The sequence below is a fragment of the Pseudoliparis swirei genome, chromosome 23 (assembly GCF_029220125.1).
Source record: "Pseudoliparis swirei isolate HS2019 ecotype Mariana Trench chromosome 23, NWPU_hadal_v1, whole genome shotgun sequence".
NCBI classification, from domain to species: domain Eukaryota; kingdom Metazoa; phylum Chordata; class Actinopteri; order Perciformes; family Liparidae; genus Pseudoliparis; species Pseudoliparis swirei.
In genome coordinates, this window is record NC_079410.1 from 77,228 (window position 1) to 97,952 (window position 20,725).

At 42.6% G+C, this 20,725-nt stretch overlaps 1 protein-coding gene and 1 non-coding gene across 4 annotated transcripts in view; both read left to right on the forward strand.

Annotated features, from left to right (window-relative positions):
- Positions 1-3,834: 3,834 nt before the first annotated feature.
- Positions 3,835-3,953, forward strand: LOC130189401 (5S ribosomal RNA). The gene has a single exon (XR_008830782.1). It is a non-coding gene; the product is annotated as a 5S ribosomal RNA (ribosomal RNA).
- A 1,901-nt stretch (positions 3,954-5,854) lies between these two features.
- The window catches only part of abcc1 (ATP-binding cassette, sub-family C (CFTR/MRP), member 1), a 37,004-nt gene continuing 22,133 nt past the window's right edge, over positions 5,855-20,725 (forward strand). For 2 of the 3 annotated variants that reach the window (XM_056407534.1, XM_056407535.1), the window contains exons 1-13: positions 5,855-6,001; positions 7,614-7,790; positions 8,953-9,081; positions 10,073-10,210; positions 10,644-10,769; positions 12,574-12,635; positions 13,993-14,124; positions 14,493-14,717; positions 15,732-15,909; positions 16,569-16,730; positions 17,947-18,039; positions 18,630-18,833; positions 19,134-19,280. In XM_056407534.1, coding sequence (XP_056263509.1) covers positions 5,954-6,001; positions 7,614-7,790; positions 8,953-9,081; positions 10,073-10,210; positions 10,644-10,769; positions 12,574-12,635; positions 13,993-14,124; positions 14,493-14,717; positions 15,732-15,909; positions 16,569-16,730; positions 17,947-18,039; positions 18,630-18,833; positions 19,134-19,280 — 1,821 coding nt within the window. In that variant the 5' untranslated portion in view covers positions 5,855-5,953. Of the gene's footprint in view, positions 6,002-7,613; positions 7,791-8,952; positions 9,082-10,072; positions 10,211-10,643; positions 10,770-12,573; positions 12,636-13,992; positions 14,125-14,492; positions 14,718-15,731; positions 15,910-16,568; positions 16,731-17,946; positions 18,040-18,629; positions 18,834-19,133; positions 19,281-20,725 lie in introns of those variants that run through there. The other variant, XM_056407536.1, reaches the window with a different exon arrangement.

A 20,725-nucleotide genomic window follows, 5' to 3' on the forward strand; every position in this document is an offset into this window, starting at 1 on the left:
GTCATGAGAGCTGAACAAAATGACATATTACAATTTGTTTTTATATACAAAACAATAGGAGCGAAACAATGCCATATAATAAACAACTTACTAACCTCGACCGCTCGGCTGAAAAGAGTAAACGCAAGAAAAAACAACACTTGTAATAACTACTTATTAACCCAGAGTGAGGTCATGCCGGGAAATATCAGACTGAGGCTTTATAACGTTTTCACGGAAGTCTAATATTTCCCCTCATGACCTCGTGAGCGCCGCGGTGCAGGTCGAGGTGAAATTCTCACAATAACTCAAATAAATGCCCCGACAGATATCCAAACACATTTGGGTGGAATTGATGACAGAGAGAGTAACTTCTATTCTTAAATACCGATAATGAAGAAAAAATGTGTCTCCAGCAAAAAAGGTCACTTTTCTCATCCAGGGAAAAAAGGGCTGGTGCTTGAGCACCACTAGGGCTCTATCTGTGCACGTGCCTGCGCACCACTCATGCAATATGACTATATGTGTGAGCACCAAGCACCGGTGATGCAACACAGAGTGCGCCTCCTCTTGATCCGGAATGCCACAATGGAGCCGGGTCCCTGGAAAGAGGTGGGCACGACAGTCATCGACCTCCTGCTGCTGCAATCGGACATTGCCAGGAGCGGAGCGGGCCGTGGGGTGGCTTTAGGTCCCAGCTGGGTTGGCTTCCATTGCAGATGTGTAATGCCAAGCAGCTGGAAGAACAATAGCACTGACGTCCCACTTGTGCAAGTGGATGGAAAAGATAATCACGCGCAGATTAACTTGTGTTTCAAAGGCAAAGGGGCTTGCTTCATAAACATATCAGAATGAGTTTGGCAAAGGTATATAGATCAACAATTGATGCTTAACTACAAGTTAGCAATGAAGCAGAGAAAGCAATACGCATGAAAGAGATTATGGCTATAGTTTCCTTTGATAAGGAGAAAGCATATAACATTATTACATCACATGTCATTTAGCAGACGCTTTTATCCAAAGCGACTTACAATCAGTGCATCAACCAAGAGTACAAACTCAGAACAACAAGAATTCAGATTGTAACACGGCGATCAAAACATTACCTTCCGCATTTTCAATGCAAAGGTAATAAATACACAGTATCTGGTTTAGTTTTCAAACAAAGGTTTCTTTAATCGAGCAGAACCAGTCTGGCAACGGGAGGAAACAAAAAAACGATCTGACAACATCATGCAGGAAGAAACAGACACTGGGGGAACGAGACTCAGGTGGAAACAATGAGGGCGGGGCTAGATATTCACACAGGAGGAAACAATCAGCAACTAGAACGGGCACTCGGTAGAGCGCATACCTTCGCATATCACAAGATTAGGCATTGAATTATATACATTTTGGCATTAGTTGCATGCCAATTGGACAAAAATGTATCGTGCTATGGTAAAAAAAAGATGTTGACCTTTCCATGACCTTGACATTGACCTTTGACCCGATTGATCCCAAAATCTAATCAAATGGTCCCCGGATAATAACCAATCATCCCACCAAATTCCATGTGATTCAATAAGATTTGACCTGTTCATGACCTTTGACCTTGACCTTTGACCCAATCAATCCCAAAATCTAATCAACTGGTCCCCGGATAATAAACAATCATCCCACCAAATTTCATGCGATTCGGTTCAATACTTTTTGAGTTCTGCGAAAGATTTTGACCTGTTCATGACCTTTGACCTTGACCTTTGACCCGATCGATCCCAAAATCTAATCAACTGGTCCCCGGATAATAAACAATCATCTCACCAAATTTCATGCGATTCGGTTCAATACTTTTTGAGTTCTGCGAAAGATTTTGACCTGTTCATGACCTTTGACTTTGACCTTTGACCCGATCGATCCCAAAATCGAATCAACTGGTCCCCGGATAATAAACAATCATCCCACCAAATTTTATACGATTCGGTTCAATACTTTTTGAGTTTTGCGAATAACACGCATACAAATAAATAAATAAATACACGGCGATCAAAACATAACCTTCCGGCATTTTCAATGCGAAGGTAATAAATACACGGCGATCAAAACATAACCTTACGGCATTTTCAATGAGAAGGTAACAAGACAGACAAACACAGGGAAGGAAGTGCAGGGAAACAGAGGACATGAGAGACAGGCGGCGTTTCCCAATCAGCGTACTTGTGCGTACTTTCCTCTACTTGTGTCCTCGTGACTCGTGATACGTCATCAGTCTCAGCCCGGGTACATGTTCACATTCAAAGTTCGCTTCTCGCAAAGCACGGTCAAAATGCCCGGATGTGACTTGATCCTCCCACTTTCCGGAGGATGCATCAGAGGAGACTTGTACGTACTCTGGCCAGCATATATCCCAGAATGCATTTCACCAGCAACCGGAAACAGTAGCGGAGGAGAAAATAAACTACTGACAGTTGACTTTTTATAAATACTACTGCTGTTGAGTCACGAAATGTCATTTTAGGATGTTTTGTTTATTTGACTGTAAAAATTAATTTACAGTGAATAATTAGAGTAAACTCAGGAGCAAGAACAGCTGGTGTGGTGACGTCATCAAGTCAGCTGCTGTTCCAATCGCAGAAAGACCAGAAAGACCGTCCTCCCATTCTCCCGTCCTCCCATCCTCCCGTTCTCCCGTCCTCCGGAGTCTGGACTCCCAAGACCAGACTCCCAAGTCCAGACTCCAAAAGAACACAAGTCTGTACTCGTGTACTTTGAATTGAGAAACGCCGAGGGACTTCAAAATAAGAATTGGAAAACTTAAGATCATGACATGTTGATTAAAATGGATTCATTGGGTATTGGTGGAAGGAAGTATAACGGGGTATTGGATTTCTTGTCTAGCAGATCATTCAAGATAAAAGTTGGAGATGTCGTCAGATATGCATTCTGATATTTATTCATATTGTAAGTGGGATTCCGCAAGCTAGTGTTATTAGCCCTATACTAATTAACATTATGACATAAGGACATCTTTATGGAAGTTGGAAGAGATATTATATGATATGATCAGTAGCATTCAAAAGGCTATAGTTGGTCATGTGACTTGGGGGTCTTGCTACATGCTAGTTACCAGAAAGAGAAACAATTAAATTCTATGAACAAAGTATGGAGAGGGTGGCAGAATTTGTGGTATGATGACAAAATGTTGTGGAGGAATAATATTAAGCATATTAAAAAAAGGTGAACATGAGAGCAGTTTCCGGAGAGGAATGGGGTGCAGATAAACGGTCATTACTGGATATATATATATAGGGCTATTGTAGGATCATGTATAGATTATAGATGTATGGTGAATGGAGCAGCAGCTAAAGGTGCGTTCACACCAAAAGCAAAACTATTGTTCGCGTCGCCCAAAACGCGTGAGTTTACTCGCTCGACCGTTCACCGTGTTCACGCCATGAGCGTCGAGACGCTCCGCGAGGGGCGGGGCTTATCTCCGTGCCTCGTCTCCGTCAAGACCGTTATCATCTCCTTCATCCACCAGAATAACTAACCACTAGTTCTGCTTTATATTGGTTGTGAACATCCCACACACTAACGCCCTCGTGTTTGGGTTCATGACATCACCCGTAGGCTCACTCAGCTCGGTCACTTTCACCGATGAAGTTACTGTTACGCCTGAAAGACTTCCGCTTATAGCGCTCCGAGAGTGGAACATCTAAACCAGTGGTGCCAGGGTTACGGCCCTCGGGCCGGACTCGGCCCGACTGTACGTCACATCCGGCCCGCGGGTGATAAGGGGAGCATTTTTTTATTTTTATTTTTTAATACATTTTTGTCTCCGATTCTTTAAAAGGCTCATTTGCAGGCTCAAATTTCGCTTACGGCCATACCACCCTGAACACGCCCGATCTCGTCTGATCTCGGAAGCTAAGCAGGGTCGGGCCTGGTCAGTACTTGGATGGGAGACCGCCTGGGAATACCAGGTGCTGTAAGCATTTTCCCACTCTTTCAAAAAAGCCACAGGCTTCATTTAGTTACTAAATAAAGCCTGTGGCTTTTTTGGTGCATTTCTAATTTATATATGTAGGCTACTTGCATGGATAGGAAAATGTTACGTTTTTAGAGGGTAACTGTCTCCTGCTTTAGGCTATGTATTTGTAGGCCTCATTGTGAGCCAATTTTGGTGCCAATGCAATTTCTTAATGATGTGTAGGCCTTCATGAATAATTTCAAATAGCCTACCTATCCATGTGTTGAGTCAGTGTTTGGCCTTTTCAGTCCGAAAGTGTAATCCGGCCCCCTGAGATTTCACTTGAAAAAAATCTGGCCCCCTGTCCAATTTCACCCTGGCATCCCTGATCTAAACGCTGTTATTGTGTTCATATTATTGTGTTTATAACATTATAATATATAATATATGTTATTGTGTTCATAACATTATAATATATAATATATGTTATTGTGTTCTTAACATTATAATATATAATATATGTTATTGTGTTCATAACATTATAATATATAATATATGTTATTGTGTTCATAACATTATTGTCCATCTTGTTCTGATTCAGCAATATCGCAGCCACACGCGTCTGTTCGTTGACTTTTTAGACTATAAAGAGGAAAGTCTTAAGTATCATTCCAATAGTTAAAGAGTTCGGAGTAAATGGGAATGAGTCTGGTCCCAATGTGGGAAAATGTTCCCCCGGGGATCCTACCTTCTCACAATGTGGATTTAACACATAGGGGGGAAAAGGCTGGGGGAAAACTATGACATGGGACATCTGACGCAACAATACATTAACAATAATTATTATAACTATCTGCAAATATACTGATGGGTCGAAAGACAATGGGAATTGTGAGGTGGGTGCAGGGGTATTCATAATGGAATTTAATAGGGCTATGTGTAAAAGAATTATTGTCAGACAGTCCGTCTGAAATTATTGCTATAATCTTGGGGCTGCAATGGGTGGAAGAGGTCAGGCCTGAGAGAGTGGACATCTGCTGCACCATTAAATATCATTACATTCAAATGATCTATACGAGAGGATTTAGCGCTGGAAATATCTATGCTAATGTTGAGACTCCAATGTCTGGGTACTAGTGAGCTTTTCATGGGTTCCTGCTCACATATGTGTGGAGGGAAATGAGAGAGCAGATAGGATCGTCTATATATAAAAAATATAAGAGGAGGAAATATGGAATATTCCTTTTGGCAAAGGGGGAGCAAAAGCGATTTTAAGAGAGGAAGTGAGGGAGGTATGACAGAGGAAGTGGGACAACAACTGCAAGGGACACTTCATAACATCAAAAATCTAGAAATGTAAAATCATTCAAAGGGAAGTGTTGGAGAGAGGAGATAATTATGGCTAAGATTCGGAAACACATGCAATTTTTGTAACGAGATCGAGAATGTGGAGCATGTTATCATGAAGTGTCGGAAATACGATTCTGAAAGGAAACTTTTTTCAAGTACAAATTGTGTCAGCTGGGACGGAGGTGGGGTTTGGAGGCAGTTCTGTCAGCAAACCAGTTGGGTTGAGCATGAGTGCTACAGGGCTTTGTTGTAATTTTCTAAAGATAAGGTGCTAGGTCGCAAGATTTAGTTGTGAGTAGGTTTATTGGTTTGTTAAATAGTTTGTCTGTTAATTAGCATTTTTTCTTTCTTTTTGTGTTGTGCTTTTTTTTATTGTTTTGTTTTTGCTTTGTTTTATTGTTTTGGTTGTTTCTTAGTTAGTTAGAACAGTTATTCCCGAATTTGCACACTCCGGTACAGTAGGTGGCGCTATGCACCTAGGTAAGTGGGATACGATCCGCCGTTAAAATGTATAGAAGTAGAAGAAGAAGAAGCTCAGCAGGTGGCAGTATATAGCTTTCACGTGGATGTGTAAACTACCACAGAAGAAGACGACGAGGTAGCAACCTTCCGCTTTAACCTCAGGTTACAAAATCAAAACTTTGCTTTCCAAAACACTCCAAACAGTCGCGGCGAATGGGGCTTGACACGTTTTGCAGTTTGGACAGTTCCGATCCATTTTGGGTGAGTTAATTTTCACGACCTGTATTTCTTCCCCCTTAACTTCCAACTCTCTCCACGTTGTTGTTATTAGCTACCCGGCGGCACATGCTAACACACCCGACAACCCCCCGCAGCTTATTTCTCTGCCGAAGCCGCCGACATGATCACAAGGCTGCTCTCCTGTTCGCCGGTTGAATAACCGGCGGACCCACCATCCCCCGGTGCCCCCGTGTTGTTTAACGTCACTACTGAGCACGTTGTCTCCGAGTCGATATCAAACCTGGTGTATGTCAACCTCACCGGTGTTCCGGTTTAAGAAGCGACCGTGTTAACTGGCGACTTTGAACCGAACGCGTCCGTTGTTGTCGTAGTTACAGTCAGCTGTTGAAAATAGGAAGATAACAGGTAGCTGTTCTCCTGAATGCCGTATTGTTTAATTTGTATAATATATATTATTCTGTATATGACACTGTATTACAAAATGAAACCAATCAGGCATTCACGAGAACAGCTATACGTGTTCTCTATGCTCTCTTCGAACGACCAGCAGTTTATAAGCCGATAGCAGCATATCTAGGGGCTGCAGGGCACACCTGAGTCAGCCCTAACTATAAGCACTATTAATAAAGACACATTAAACCTCCTTAGGTCAAGGATCGACCCAAAAGAGGTGTCTCTCTCTGTTGAATAAAACCCATCACTCAGGATGTGGGTCTATGGGTTCGTACGGTCATGGAAAACCAGGAAAAGTCATGGAATTTAAAAAATATTTACTTCCAGGCCTGGAAAAGTCCTGGGGGGAAAAAATGAAATCACAAAAGTTTTGGAAAAGTCATGTAAATGTTATATTCACGTGTTAATTTACGCTGTGTATATATATGCTTTGGGATTCTCATTGTTAGTATACAATACTACATGTTCTCACTGTTTCATGTATACACTGAGATTTCACACAATGTTTGGTCATGGAAATTTGGTTTAAAGTCCTGAAAAATGTTCCGAAAAAGTCATGGAAATCCCGTTGGTCAACATGTGTATGAACCCTGTATACTGTGTGACCTTTTTACCCAAAAGTGTGTCTTTCAATGACAAACTGGGTCTGTGACCGAGGTCCCTTGGACCCCTGAAGGCAGAGGGGGCTGGTGTCGGAACTGCTTCCTGTAACCATGTGATATGGTGTTTAAACTTAATGCATCTTGGAATTTTACTGCCCAGAGTCATGTGCTGCTGAGTAAATCGTTTCCCACCCTGGGCTCCCAGCCCTCAGCATGCGCCCTGAGGTTTATGTGAGGGGTCTGGAGGGGTCGTTGATCACACCCAGCCACCACTGGGGTTGGTGGCGTGGATGTTGGTCATCCTTGGGCTGAAGCCTGTTGCCTGCAGCAACCTGGCTGTGGTGCAGGGTTGAGGAGCTGTAAACTGTGTGGGTCCCATGATTACACTTCCCCTCGACAATTCAAAATATAGAACTGAAACACAAATCTAATGGAGCGATTTAAGCTGCGGTAAACAACATGCTGATAGCGAGTCAATGTGTGGTCTCCGTAGGCTTTTTTTTAGTGTGACAATGGCGTTCAGTTAATCAGGCAGTATAAGTCCTCCCGATTATTTTCTTCTTCTTTTCCGTGACCAGGATTGGAACCGTACGTGGTACACGGATAACCCAGACTTCACCCAGTGCTTCCAGAACACGGTCCTGGTGTGGCTGCCATGCCTTTACCTCTGGATATGTGCCCCCATCTACCTCGTCTACCTCCGCAGCCACGATCATGGCTACATATGTATGAGTCACATCAACAAAGCTCGAACTGTGAGTCATTGGGCCCGGCATTATTTTGGGGGAAGTCATTTTTCTGTTTTTTATTATTCCTGCTCTCCATGTGGAGCCGTGCGTGTAAAGGTGCGTTCACAACAAAAGCGAAACTATTTTTCGCGTCGCCCAAAACGCGTGAGTTGACTCGCTTGACCGTTCACCGTGTTCACACCATAAGCATCGAGACGCTCCGCGAGAGGCGGGGCTTATCTCCGTGTCTGGTCTCCGTAAAGACCGTTATCATTTCCTTCATCCACCAGAATAACTAACCACTAGTTCTGCTTTATATTAGTTGAGGACATCCCACACTCTAACGCCCTCGTGTTTGGGTTGATGACATTATATCATATATATATATATTTATACATGACATCACCCGTAGGCTCACTCAGCTCGGTCACTTTCTCCGATGAAGTTACTGTTACGTCTGAAAGACTTCCGCTTCCAGCGCTACGAGAGCGGAACTCAAGAGCTGATTGGCCCGAGTTGCGAGATGACCGCCTCAAAGTTGAAATATTTCAACTCGGGGCGAAAATTGCTTTGCTGTGAACGCGTCGCCCCAAACGCGGCGCCCGGGAAAATATTGCGTCTATCGCAGCCACAAGCGTCTGTACGTTGACTTCTCATGGGATTCGGTCGCGCGAAAAAATAGTTTCGCTTTTGGTGTGAACGCACCTTAAGGTGTTTGTAGTTACTGGAAGAGGTACAAAATAAAAATAAAGGATTGAGTGCTAATTCTCATTTTAAAAATGCTTGATTGTGGATGCAAACTCACAACTTTGTTCCCATGTTAAGACGCAGACTATTTTTTATTTAATGTGGCAAATGGAATTGGCTTGGCCACTTTGGCTCTGTAGTGCCCCCTTATTACTTTTACCTGTACCTTTCAAATGCTTTTTTGACATGCATGTTTTATTTCTTTTTCTAAACTCTCACAACTTGGCACCCAAGTCAAAAGCTGTGAACATTTTTGGTAATTTACAGTGTTTGGGTTCATTGCTCTCAGGCTTTCAGTAGCTCCGCCCAACCGGAAGTTGGCCAACTTTAATTTAATGCATTCACTCTTAATGCGCTCACTCTTACGATAATATATCACTAGTTGGTAAAGTCACAGGTCTGACACCAAACGGGAAGCTGTGACTTGTTGTTCTCTCCTCAGGCTGTTGGCTTTCTACTATGGATCATCTGCTGGTCGGATGTTTTCTTTTCTTTCTGGGAAAAAAGTCGCGGCAGCAGCGACCCTGCACCCGTCCTCCTCGTCAGTCCGACCTTACTGGGCTTCACTATGGTGAGACTTCTTCTCTGTCATTTATATAGAAAGATTTAGTCATAAGAGCCTATTTGAGGGTCAGCAAAGTGTATCTTGGATTAATCAATATTAGTGTTTTGGCTCTTGGATGGTTTTTTTTCTTTCGTGGTTTTATTTCCCCAAATATATCGGTTCAAGTGTAGTTTAATTTGCACAAAGTAAAGAGCAGTGCAAGCTTCTGGTGCATGGTACACTCGAACATGGTTTTCAAGAATACAGTATATATATGTATGTGTGTGTATATATATAAATGAATGCACACCAGAAGCTTGTACTGCTCTTTAGTTTGTGCAAATTAATTACACTTGAACTGATATATTCAAGAAAATAAAACCACGGGTGGAAAAAAAAAACCCATCTAAGAGCCACAACACTAAAATCGATTGACTAATATTCCTCCGTTCATGGTCTGCCACCTATCCAGGTCTCTAGCAGCAGATTAAACAAAGCACTCTAGACCTCCTCATCTTCCTCCTCCTCCTCTTACCAATATCAGAAATGACTGTCCTGATAATAAAATAATGTTCTATGGCATTCATTCTCTGTATGCATGGGTTTAACTGATGCCAAGCCATAAAACAAGGATAACAATCATTTCACATTTATAATAAGTTGGTATACAGCTTTTTTATTTTTATTCAATTCAGTTTATTTATATAGCCCATTGTCACAAATTACAAATTTGCCTCAGAGGGCTTTACAACCTGTACACATAGACATCTCTGTCCCAGAACCTGAAATAATGTATATTTATTTTTGTTATGTGCTGTCAACAAATATGAAAGTTAATGGTATTTAGTGTCAGAGTGGAATGGAATTCCAAAGTGTTCCCAGGCCTGATGGGATATGTAGTTCATCCAATGGGTTCAAGAGGAGGTCTTTTAACCAAAAAGAAAGGAAACCATGAAACACGTCCAGTAACATCTGCATGTTCTCCTCTGTGTGCTGTTTAAATGTGTTTCTGCTCCAGTTGCTGGCCACCTTCTTAATCCAGTATGAGCGGATGAAAGGGGTCCAGTCGTCCGGGGTGATGCTGCTCTACTGGATGCTGGCGCTGCTGTGTGCCACCGTCACCTTCAGGTCCAAGATCTTCCAGGCCCTGGACCAGGTCAGGGCGGAACTCCATTCAATCAAGAGTTAACTAGAACGGGCACTCGGCAGAGCGCATACCTTTGCATATCACAAGATTGGGCATTGAATTATGAACATGTTGGCATTAGTTGCATGCCAATTGGATAAAAATTGACCGCGCTATGGTAAAAATAAGATTTTAACCTTTTCATGACTTTGACCCGATCGATCCCAAAATCTAATCAAATGGTTCCCCGGATAATAACCAATCATCCCACCAAATTTCATGCGATTCGGTTTTTTGACTTATGCGAATAACACGCATACAAATACACGGCGATCAAAACATAACCTTCCGCATTTTCAATGCGAAGGTAATAATAAACGTGTAGACATGTAATTCCCGGATGTCACCTTCAGGGGAGACATTGACTATAGGTAGAAGCGTTTATTTGTTATTTTTATTTTAGCCGTCGACGGTGTGTGTGTGGAGGTACACCACCTTCTACATCTACTACGCTCTGCTGCTGGTTTCTCTGCTCCTGTCCTGCCTGACGGACCGGCCGCCCCTCTTCTCCGAAGCCAGCAAAGACTCGGTGAGATGACGTCACGCTGTAAATCGTCTGTCTCCTGTCCGTCATATATATATGTCTGTCATATTTTGAGGCTCTCTAATGGCCAGACAGTTTGAGGGAGGCTTTGCAATCTCATTGAGGGAATGTTTTTTGTTTACATTGTTGTTCTCTACTCGAGCAGAAAAACCATACAAGCAGCCAATAAGAAGGATAGAATACATCTCTCTCTCTCTCTTCTGGAAATGGTGATGTGTTCATTGTTGTTTGCAACACTAAAGGTGCGTTCACACCAAAAGCCCAAAACGCGTGAGTTTACTCGCCCTACCGTTTGCCGCGTTCACGCCATAAGCATCGTGAAGCTCCTTGAGGGGCGGGGCTTATCTCCGTGTCTCGTCTCCGTAAAGACCGTTATCATTTCCTTCATCCACCAGAATAACTAACCACTAGTTCTGCTTTATACTTGTTGAGTACATCCCACAAAAGTCTGAACATCTAACGCCCTCGTGTTTGGGTTCATTCATGTCATATATATTTATTTTTATACATGACATCACACGCAGGCTCACTCAGCTCGGTCACTTTCACCGATAAAGTTACTGTTGCGTCTGAAAGACTTCCGCTTCCAGCGCTACGAGAGCGGAACATCTAAACGCTGTTACTGTGTTCATAACATTATAATATATTACATATGTTATTGTGTTCATAACATTATAATATATGTTATTGTGTTCATAACATTATAGTATATAATATGTTACTGTGTTCACAACATTATAATATCTAATATATGTTATTGTGTTCATAACATTATTATATATGTTATTGTGTTCATAACATTATCATATATAATAGATGTTATTGTGTTCTTAACATTATAATATATAATATATGTTATTGTGTTCAAAACATTATAATATATGTTATTGTGTTCAAAACATTATAATAGATGTTATTGTGTTCAAGTGACTTTTTTTCGTCCCGATGTGCGCGCACACGCCGGCATCCGAGCTCTGCGGCGGGCGAGACGGAGATCGGAGTCGTGTTAACGCGACACGTAGAGAAAGAATGACATGCAGCTGGTTAGAGACGACCAACAACAGACTGATTGGAAGCTCATTCTGCGCATGCGTTAAATGCGTAAAAATAAAAAAAACTAGTTAAACCTGTCATTTAATTAACTGAGTTAACGCGTTATTTTTCACAGCACTATATATAATAGATGTTATTGTGTTCTTAACATTATAATATATAATAGATGTTATTGTGTTCATAACATTATAATATATAATAGATGTTATTGTGTTCTTAACATTATAATATATAATATATGTTATTGTGCTCATAACATTATTGTCCGTCTTGTTCTGATTCAACAGCGGCGGGACAGCGATGATGCGCGGAGCAACTCGAGAGCTGATTGGCCCGAGTTGCGAGATGACCGCCTCAAAGTTGAAATATTTCAAGGGGCGAAAACGCGTCGCCCCAAACGCGCCGCCCGGAAATATGTCGCATCTATCGCAGCCACACGCTTCTGTACGTTGACTTTTCATGGGATTCGGTTGCGCGAAAAGATCGCATCGCTTTTGGTGTGAACGGCTCTTTAGGCTGAAGCAGAAGGCCACACATTTGAATCCCTATGAACAAACCTGGAGCCCCAATGAGGTTTAACCTCCCATTTTACAGTAGAACCTTTCAAATTCTGACACCAAATCAAAATTGATCCCAAAACCTTTTTTTTATTTTCTAAGTGGATTCATGGATATTTATTAGGAGCTAATGAACTTATTTTTCTCTTCTTTAAAAAAATAAATGTGTGTGTCTTCAGAATCCCTGCCCTGAGCCTGGAGCTAGTTTCCTCTCCAGAATAACCTTCTGGTGGATCACCACGTAAGCAGACGCTAACTATCCTACTGCTGTGTGTATTGTTGTGTGTAGTTTCAGACAGTGTAGTCTAACGACAACATTAAATCGATATATATAATATTTAGAATAGAATATAGAATAGAATATACACTTTTATTTATCCCCAAGGGGAAATTAGTTCTCTGCATTTAACCCATCCTTAGTTATTAAGGAGCAGTGGGCTGCGGTGAAGCGCCCGGGAAGCAACTGGGGTTTCAGTGCCTTGCTCAAGGACGGACACTTGCAACTAATGGGGAGGCGGATCAAACCCCAACCCCCTGCGGTTGCAGGGCGGACCTCTTACCCCTAAGGGCTGTCAGCGTTAACGCGTTAATCTATGCGATTAATTTGGCCGCGTAACGCACTAAAATATTTTAACGCAACTTTGTTTACTTCCGGTGTTTGTTGAAGTTTTTACACTCAAACCGAGTGTCAAACCGCGGCAGTACGGTTTAACACTGTTTCCGTTTTTAAAACAATTATTTCTCCGCGAAAATAAGGAGCAGAAATCAGTTTAAACTCGTGGATGAATCAGTCGGGTTTCCTCCTGCTCCTCCTTCCTCCCCGTCTCCCCCTCCGATACACAGAGGAACTGAGGGGCGACGTGTCGGGTGACGCGGCGCGGAAATAACTCGTCACACGAAACCTTCACCGTGATTGGTCAATCCGTTTGTCTGTCAACATTTTGGGAAAAAAACAACCAATGAACACTCAGTAAATCACAAAGGACCTCCCACCACACAGGTGAGGCTCTATAGCAGCCTGTCAGTCAGAGAGCAGAGAACACGGCACGAGGACAAATGTGCCTCAACGAATAGAGCTGAGATTGTTCTGGAATGTTTGATGTATAACACGTGGGTATGTGTCATATGCAAACGCCTTTAAAAGGTGAATTAACATTTTTTTTGTGTAAAATGTATAAAATGAGCCCAGCCTCCAGAGGGTGAACAGGACATATATGAATGTCAGTCAGTTACCAAGGCCACTGGTTCTGCTGCTGTTCAATGTTAAAGATGACAGGACCAATGGGGTCTCAATATACTTCTTTTTTTTAACGAATCTGATGTTTCACTGAACAAACAATTTATCATCCACAATATTAAATACCTCACTGGCACTTTATAGGTAGGAGCCTCTTTGAAAACACAGCTCTGTGTGAAGTTTGGTCTTTAAAAAGAATGAACTTTTAACTTTTAATCGCGATTAATGAATTTCAAAATGTGCGATTAATTAGTTACATTTTTTTTAATCCATTGACAGCCCTAATAATATTATATATTGATATACACAGTGTTATCTAAGTCACTGTATTGAAATGCGCCCCCCCTCTTGTGTCCACCAGGATGATGGTGACGGGCTACCGGCGCCCCCTGGAGGAGAAGGATCTGTGGTCTCTGAACTCCGAGGACCGCTCCCATACAGTGGTGCCACAGCTGGTGCGACACTGGGACATGGGGTGCCAAAAGGTCAAAAGGTCAGGAGCTCGGTTCAGCTAGAGCACAACCACTTCAGAGATATATACAGAAAAGAAAGAATAATATTTTGCTCTCCTTTGTTCCACAAAGCTGTTGATAAGATGTTTTGACAGGCGGCTTTGGTCTGAAGAAACAATTTTACGACACCGAACACTCATATCTTTCACCTTTAAAAAAAAAAAATTTCTATATATATTTTCACAATAACCCCACGTTGTGTGGAGGTCTCATCTTCGAATACAGGTCCACTGAACGGAGGAAAAAGATCCCACAAATCATCGATGAATCTCCTGTCGACAAACTATTTTACTTACTTTAGCATGTCGTGTTAAAAACCGTCTGCCTTCCTTCACTTCCCTCCCGTCAGGACGGAGCAGAAAACGTTGTACTCCCCCAAGAAGGCCCCGCCCGGACAGGGCCAAGAGGGCCGGGCCGTGGAGGAGTCCGAGATCTTGATCGTCAAAGCCCAGAAAACCAAGGAGCCGTCCCTGCTCTTGGCCCTGTGCCGCACCTTCGGGCCCTACTTCCTCATCTCCTGCCTCTATAAGATCATCCAGGACGTCCTCATGTTCGTCGGGCCGGAGATTCTCCGGTGAGAGTTTATTTTTTATTTTTTTGTAAGCATATAGACTCTTTTAAAAGGAAGGATGTTAGTAATGTGTGATGGAGAGATGTCAATTCATCCATGAGGAGAGAGGTGCTCAGTGTATCCTAGACATCCCCCAGCAGCCTCTCAGCCTCTAGCAGCATCTCTAGGTCTGGACCAGGTGAACCTGGTTCAGGTCTAACTATAAAGGTGCGTTCACACCAAAAGTGAAGCGATTTTTTCGCGCGACCAAATCCCATGAAAAGTCAATGCACAGACGTGATATTTTCCCGGGCGACGCGATGTGGGTGACAGGTTTACAGCGGCGCAATTTTCGCCCCGATATATTTCAACTTTGAGGCGGTCATCTCGCAACTCGGACCAATCAGCTCTTGAGTTCCGCTCTCGTAGCTGGAAGCGGAAGTCTTTCAGACGTAACAGTAACTTCATCGGTGAAAGTGACCGAGCTGAGTGAGCCTACGGGTGATGTCATGAACCCAAACACGAGGGCGTTAGTGTGTGAGATGTCCACATCAAGTATAAAGCAGAACTAGTGGTTAGTTATTCTGGTGGATGAAGGAGATGATAACGGTCTTTACGGAGACGAGACACGGAGATAAGCCCCGCCCCTCGCAGAGCATCTCGACGCTTATGGTGAGAACACGGTGAACGGTCGAGCGAGTAAACTCACGCGTTTTGGGCGACGCGAAAAATAGTTTAGCTTTTGGTGTGAACGCACCTTAAGACTATCAAGAGGAAAGTCTTCAGTCTACTCTTAAATGTGGTGACTGTCTGTCTCCCGGACTGAAAGTTCAAACTGGTTCCATAAAAGGATTTTTTTTTTTCAATAATTTGGGGTTACGCTATTGTACACTGCCTTTTAAGCACAGATTGGACAGTGGCATAAAGCTCACGAGTCTCTGAAAGGGTTGTGAAGATCAGACGGACCATATTTTGTGATTTCATTAATAAGCGTCAACATGTCCCTCATGCTCTTTCTGTTGGCTCCATCCCACCCAGGCTGCTGATCCGCTTCGTCAACAACTCCAGCGCCCCCTACTGGCACGGCTACTTCTACACGGCGCTGCTCTTCATATGTACCTGTGTGCAGTCGCTCATCCTCCAGAAGTACTTCCAAGTCTGCTTTGTCTCGGGCATGCGTCTGCGCACCGCCATCATAGGAGCCATCTACAGGAAGGTACAGGGAAATTTTTTTCTTTGGAATAGAAATACAAGAAAGATCCAAAGAAAGCAAAGATGACATAACCAGCAAGGAATTGTTTAAGTCTAGATTGGACTCACTTCCTCTGTTTTAAATAGTTTTTTACTCTGATTAAAGCCATCGTGATATTTTTAATACGAACCAAAAGTCGATTGATTTAAAACTTTCAGTAACTTAAAACAGTGGTCCTCAAATGGGGGTACGTGAAGGCACTCCAGTACGTGAGATTTTTCTAAATATACTTAAAATTGTATCCAGTAAATTAAATCCTTTAAAAATAGTTATTTAATAAATATAATAATTATATATATATAAGTTCAGACACTTAATTTTATACACTGATGGCCCAACGCTGAGTATTACATATATTATTTTTTTTCAACCAAAAATGTATTGCGTTGGTCAGGGGGTACTTGGATGTCACTACTCCAGGGCGTGCCTCAGATAAAAAAAGATATATATATATATAAAATTAGCATCAATCCAAAAAATATTTTACAAATGGTTGTTTGATAAATATTCAATAACAAATAAGTGTTACGTTCCTAAACTGAATTTTATACATTTGCTAATAAATCAGACACAGCGCTGTGTATTCAAATAATTATTTTTTACCAAAAAATGCATCTTTTCAGGCCTTGGTGATAAGCAGCGCGGCCCGCCGCACCTCCACGGTGGGAGAGATGGTCAACCTGATGTCGGTGGACACTCAGCGCTTCATGGACCTCGTCACGTACATCAACATGATATGGTCCGCCCCGCTGCAGGTGGTGCTGGCCCTCTACTTCCTCTGGCAGGTAGGGCGACTGCAGACTGTCCCCACTGGTCCCGAGCGCACTAACGTAAAATGGACTGCCAACGTAAACACGTGAGCATGCGGGCGGCGATGGGTTAATGTTTTCTGGTGGACAAGCAATACACTTGCCGTGGCGGGACATCATGCAGCAGTCGGTTCTGGATCAAGAAGAAACAACTTGGCTCACTGAGGAGAGATGCAGCTGTTCTACAGTGTAGGCGTGCGATGGAGGTGTGTTCCAAACAATATACAAAACAAAACTCTTTGGGATACTTTTGCTTTGAGTAATTGGAAGCAGGTTTTTAATGTACGTTGGTCTTTTTTTATCCCTTTTGTGATTATTAAGTTAAACAAAAAAGGCAAACTTCTCAATCACAGCAGATTAGCACCAGCAGCCATACGAAAAAATTGATGTGTAAAAGTCATACAATTTGCCGTTTTTGTAATTTGACTTTCAATTCGATTTATGTGTATAGCCCATTCTCACAAATTACAAATTTGCCTCAGAGTGCTTTACAATCTGTACACATAGACATCCCTGTCCCAAAACCTCACATTGGATCAGGGACAACTCCTAAACAACCCTTCACGGGGAAAACAAGTGAAGAAACCTTCAGGAGAGCAACAGAGGAGGATCCCTCTCCAGGATGGACAGGTGCAATAGATGTCCTGTGTATAGAAGGACACATTAGAGTTAAAACACATTTAAAGAGTATGACAGAGTGTATGAATAGTTGGTAGTAGGCATGGACCACGATCCAGACCTCCATGATCCATCAGCCACATGGAGGTAGAGACTTTGTGGCCAGCTAATGGAAAACTTGACGCTAGAATCTTATAAAAACGTTTAAGTTGTCATGTTCTGGTCTGTCGCAGCGTTCTGAACTGTGCATTATGTATGACGAGGTGATGAAGCAAAGTATCGGGTACCAAATAAATGAATTGACAGTCTGTTGTAAACAACAACAAAACACAGTTGCTCCCCGGGTGCTTCACTGCCCCTTAATAACTAAGGATGGGTCAAATGCAGAGAAGAATGTCCCCAATGTGGGATCAATATAGGTGTACATGTCTTTCTTTTTTCCCTTTTCATTATCGGTTTAGCAGCTGCGGTGGACGCATTGTGTTTTGGACGGAGATGGATGTGAAGTGACCGGTCGGCCGAGCCGATCAACCACGAGGCGGTAATTGTAGTTTTGATCTGTTGTTCTGTGCAGAACCTGGGTCCGTCCGTGCTGGCTGGAGTGGCTGTGATGGTTCTCATGGTTCCCATTAATGCCGTCATCGCCATGAAAACCAAAACGTACCAGGTGGGACTTCTCCACACACACCACACACTGGTACACAAATCTGTCCTCTAAAGCCATACGAAGCGCCCTGATTACTGCCACGTATCGCCTCTGCAGTCTTTCTAATGTTCAGATGGCTCAATGACGGGGTTCGTACTGTCATGGAAAACCTGGAAAAGTCCTGGAATTTAAAAATGGTTATTTCCAGGCCTGGAAAAGTCTTTGAAAAACAATGTAATCCCAATAGTTTGGTAAAAGCCATGGACATTTGTTATATTCACATGTTCATTCACGCAGTTTGATTAAAAGAATAAACATTTATATTAATAATTATTTCAGTCAAACTATTGTCTCTCATTCATTTGTGTTATTTAAGGTATATTACAAAATCACATGGTCATGGAAATGTGGTTAAAAGTCATGGAAATCCATTGGTCAACATCGGTGTGTGTGTGAAGGCGTATCCAACCAAGCACTTTATTTTAATTTACACACAGAAGTGACACACACAGAGGTCCGTCTCAACCAGGTACAAGCACCGGAGATCAAGGATGCCCTTCGAGCTCGTGTCGGTGTGTAGGTCGTCTGACTTTGTGTTGTTTGTTGAGCAGGTCGCCCAAATGAAGAGCAAAGACAATCGCATCAAGCTGATGAACGAGATCCTGAACGGCATCAAGGTGCTGAAGCTGTACGCCTGGGAGCTGGCCTTCAAGGACAAGGTGTCAAAGATCCGCGAGAGTGAGCTGCGGGTCCTGAAGAAGACCGCCTACCTGGGAGCCATGTCCTCTTTCACCTGGATCTGTGCCCCTTTCCTGGTGAGTCCAAACACAGACGTGCCCCACAATGAAGAAATCAAGTGTGTGGATGACGTAATCTCATTGTGTGGACATGGCGTCATGTTGTTCATAGCTGGTGCAGACGTCCAAGCACGCAGCAGTTTCTATACAGACTGGACAAGATCACACATATCGGGTGTCTAATATTCAAGACTTTTGTCGGGAAAAAGACTTTGCTTCTCTAATTTTCTGCAAATGGAAACATTAGAACCAATTGAAAAGGACTATCCTCTCACTGAGACCTCTTTCTCTCTCCCTGCTGCTGTGTTCGCCGTACAGGTTGCACTGTCCACCTTCACCGTGTACGTTCTGAGTGACGAAAAGAACGTGCTCGATGCCCAGAAGGCCTTCGTGTCACTGGCCCTCTTCAACATCCTGCGGTTTCCTCTCAACATGCTGCCAATGGTCATCAGTAGCATGGTGCAGGTTAGTGAGCCTCCATTGTTGTCTCCATTGTTACCGTCGCATTGAAAATGCGGAAGGTAATGTTTTGATCGCCGTGTATTTATTTATTTGTATGCGTGTTACTCGCATAACTCAAAGTATTAAACCCAATCGCATGAAATTTGGTGGGATGATTGGTTATTATCCGGGGAACATTTGATTAGATTTTGGGATCGATCGGGTCAAGGTCATGAAAAGGTCAAAATCTTCTTTTTACCATAGCTCGGTCAATTTGTATCCCATTGGAATGCAACTAATGCCAACATGTTCATAATTCAATGCCCAATCTTGTGATATGCGAAGGTATGCGCTCTACAGAGTGCCCGTTCTAGGTCCACATGAGTTAGGAATGGAAGAGTGGTCCAGAGTTTGGTCATATAACTCGGCTATAAAAAAAGCCCCTGAGCAACAGGAGAGATCTAAAGTTCCAGTATTAAACAAACATTTCCTGGTTAACCATCACAGGAATGGAAGGCTTTGAAATAACATCTGCGGTTCCAAAGCATACAGGGTTCAGGGTAGAGGACTCATTCACCTCAATGACGAAACAAAAGACGACTTTATTCCCTTGCTTGTTTTTTTTTTTACCCTGGTGAAAATGTTTACATTTCCTCAAGGTATGACCATTTTTTTTCTCTAAAGCGCCACGGTGACACTACACAACACTTGTCCGCTTGATCTGCTCTACAAAAGTCGATCATGGCGCGAAAATGCGCCTAATTATATTTTCTGCCATTTAAAAAGACATTTTTCTTTAAGATTCCCAACTCCTCCTAAACGCTGGGTCCGATTCTTACAAAATTTTCTGCAGATCATTATTCGTTCGATGTCATCAAAACTTCTCAAAAACTTGTTGACATCGCATTGTGCTCAGAAGATATGGACCAATGAACTCAATATGTCATATCCTCACCAATATTGTAGCAGATGCCCACATCACATTTTCGATGTCTCCTCATTAAACATGCTCTTGGTACTCCACTGGATTTCCTCGAATCTGCCCCAAACTTGTCATGCTTGATAAAAAAATCACGGCCTGAGGAAATCGATACAAAAAGCACACTGTGTTCAACATTGACACGTCACCGCCAGCACAGGTTATACAACCAAATATCTCACCATTTATAAAGCCGACACGCATCTCTACGTCGCAATAAAACCAGCTGACTACGTCCCTTAACACGAGTTGGCGCATTCAACTAATCAGTGATTGGATGCGTCAAATATAACTCTGGTTTGAAAAAGGAAAAGAAGGTCAAACTGTCTGCTACGGAAAAAGACCAACAAAGGTGTCACCATGCTTTAAAGACATTCAAGACATTTACTAAGGCTAACACTTGTGTTTGGAAGAATGGATTCCTTTTCAACACTGTTGGGTTCTTGGCTATTGTACATGATTTAATAATCTTAAAACGCAAGCGCTAGCT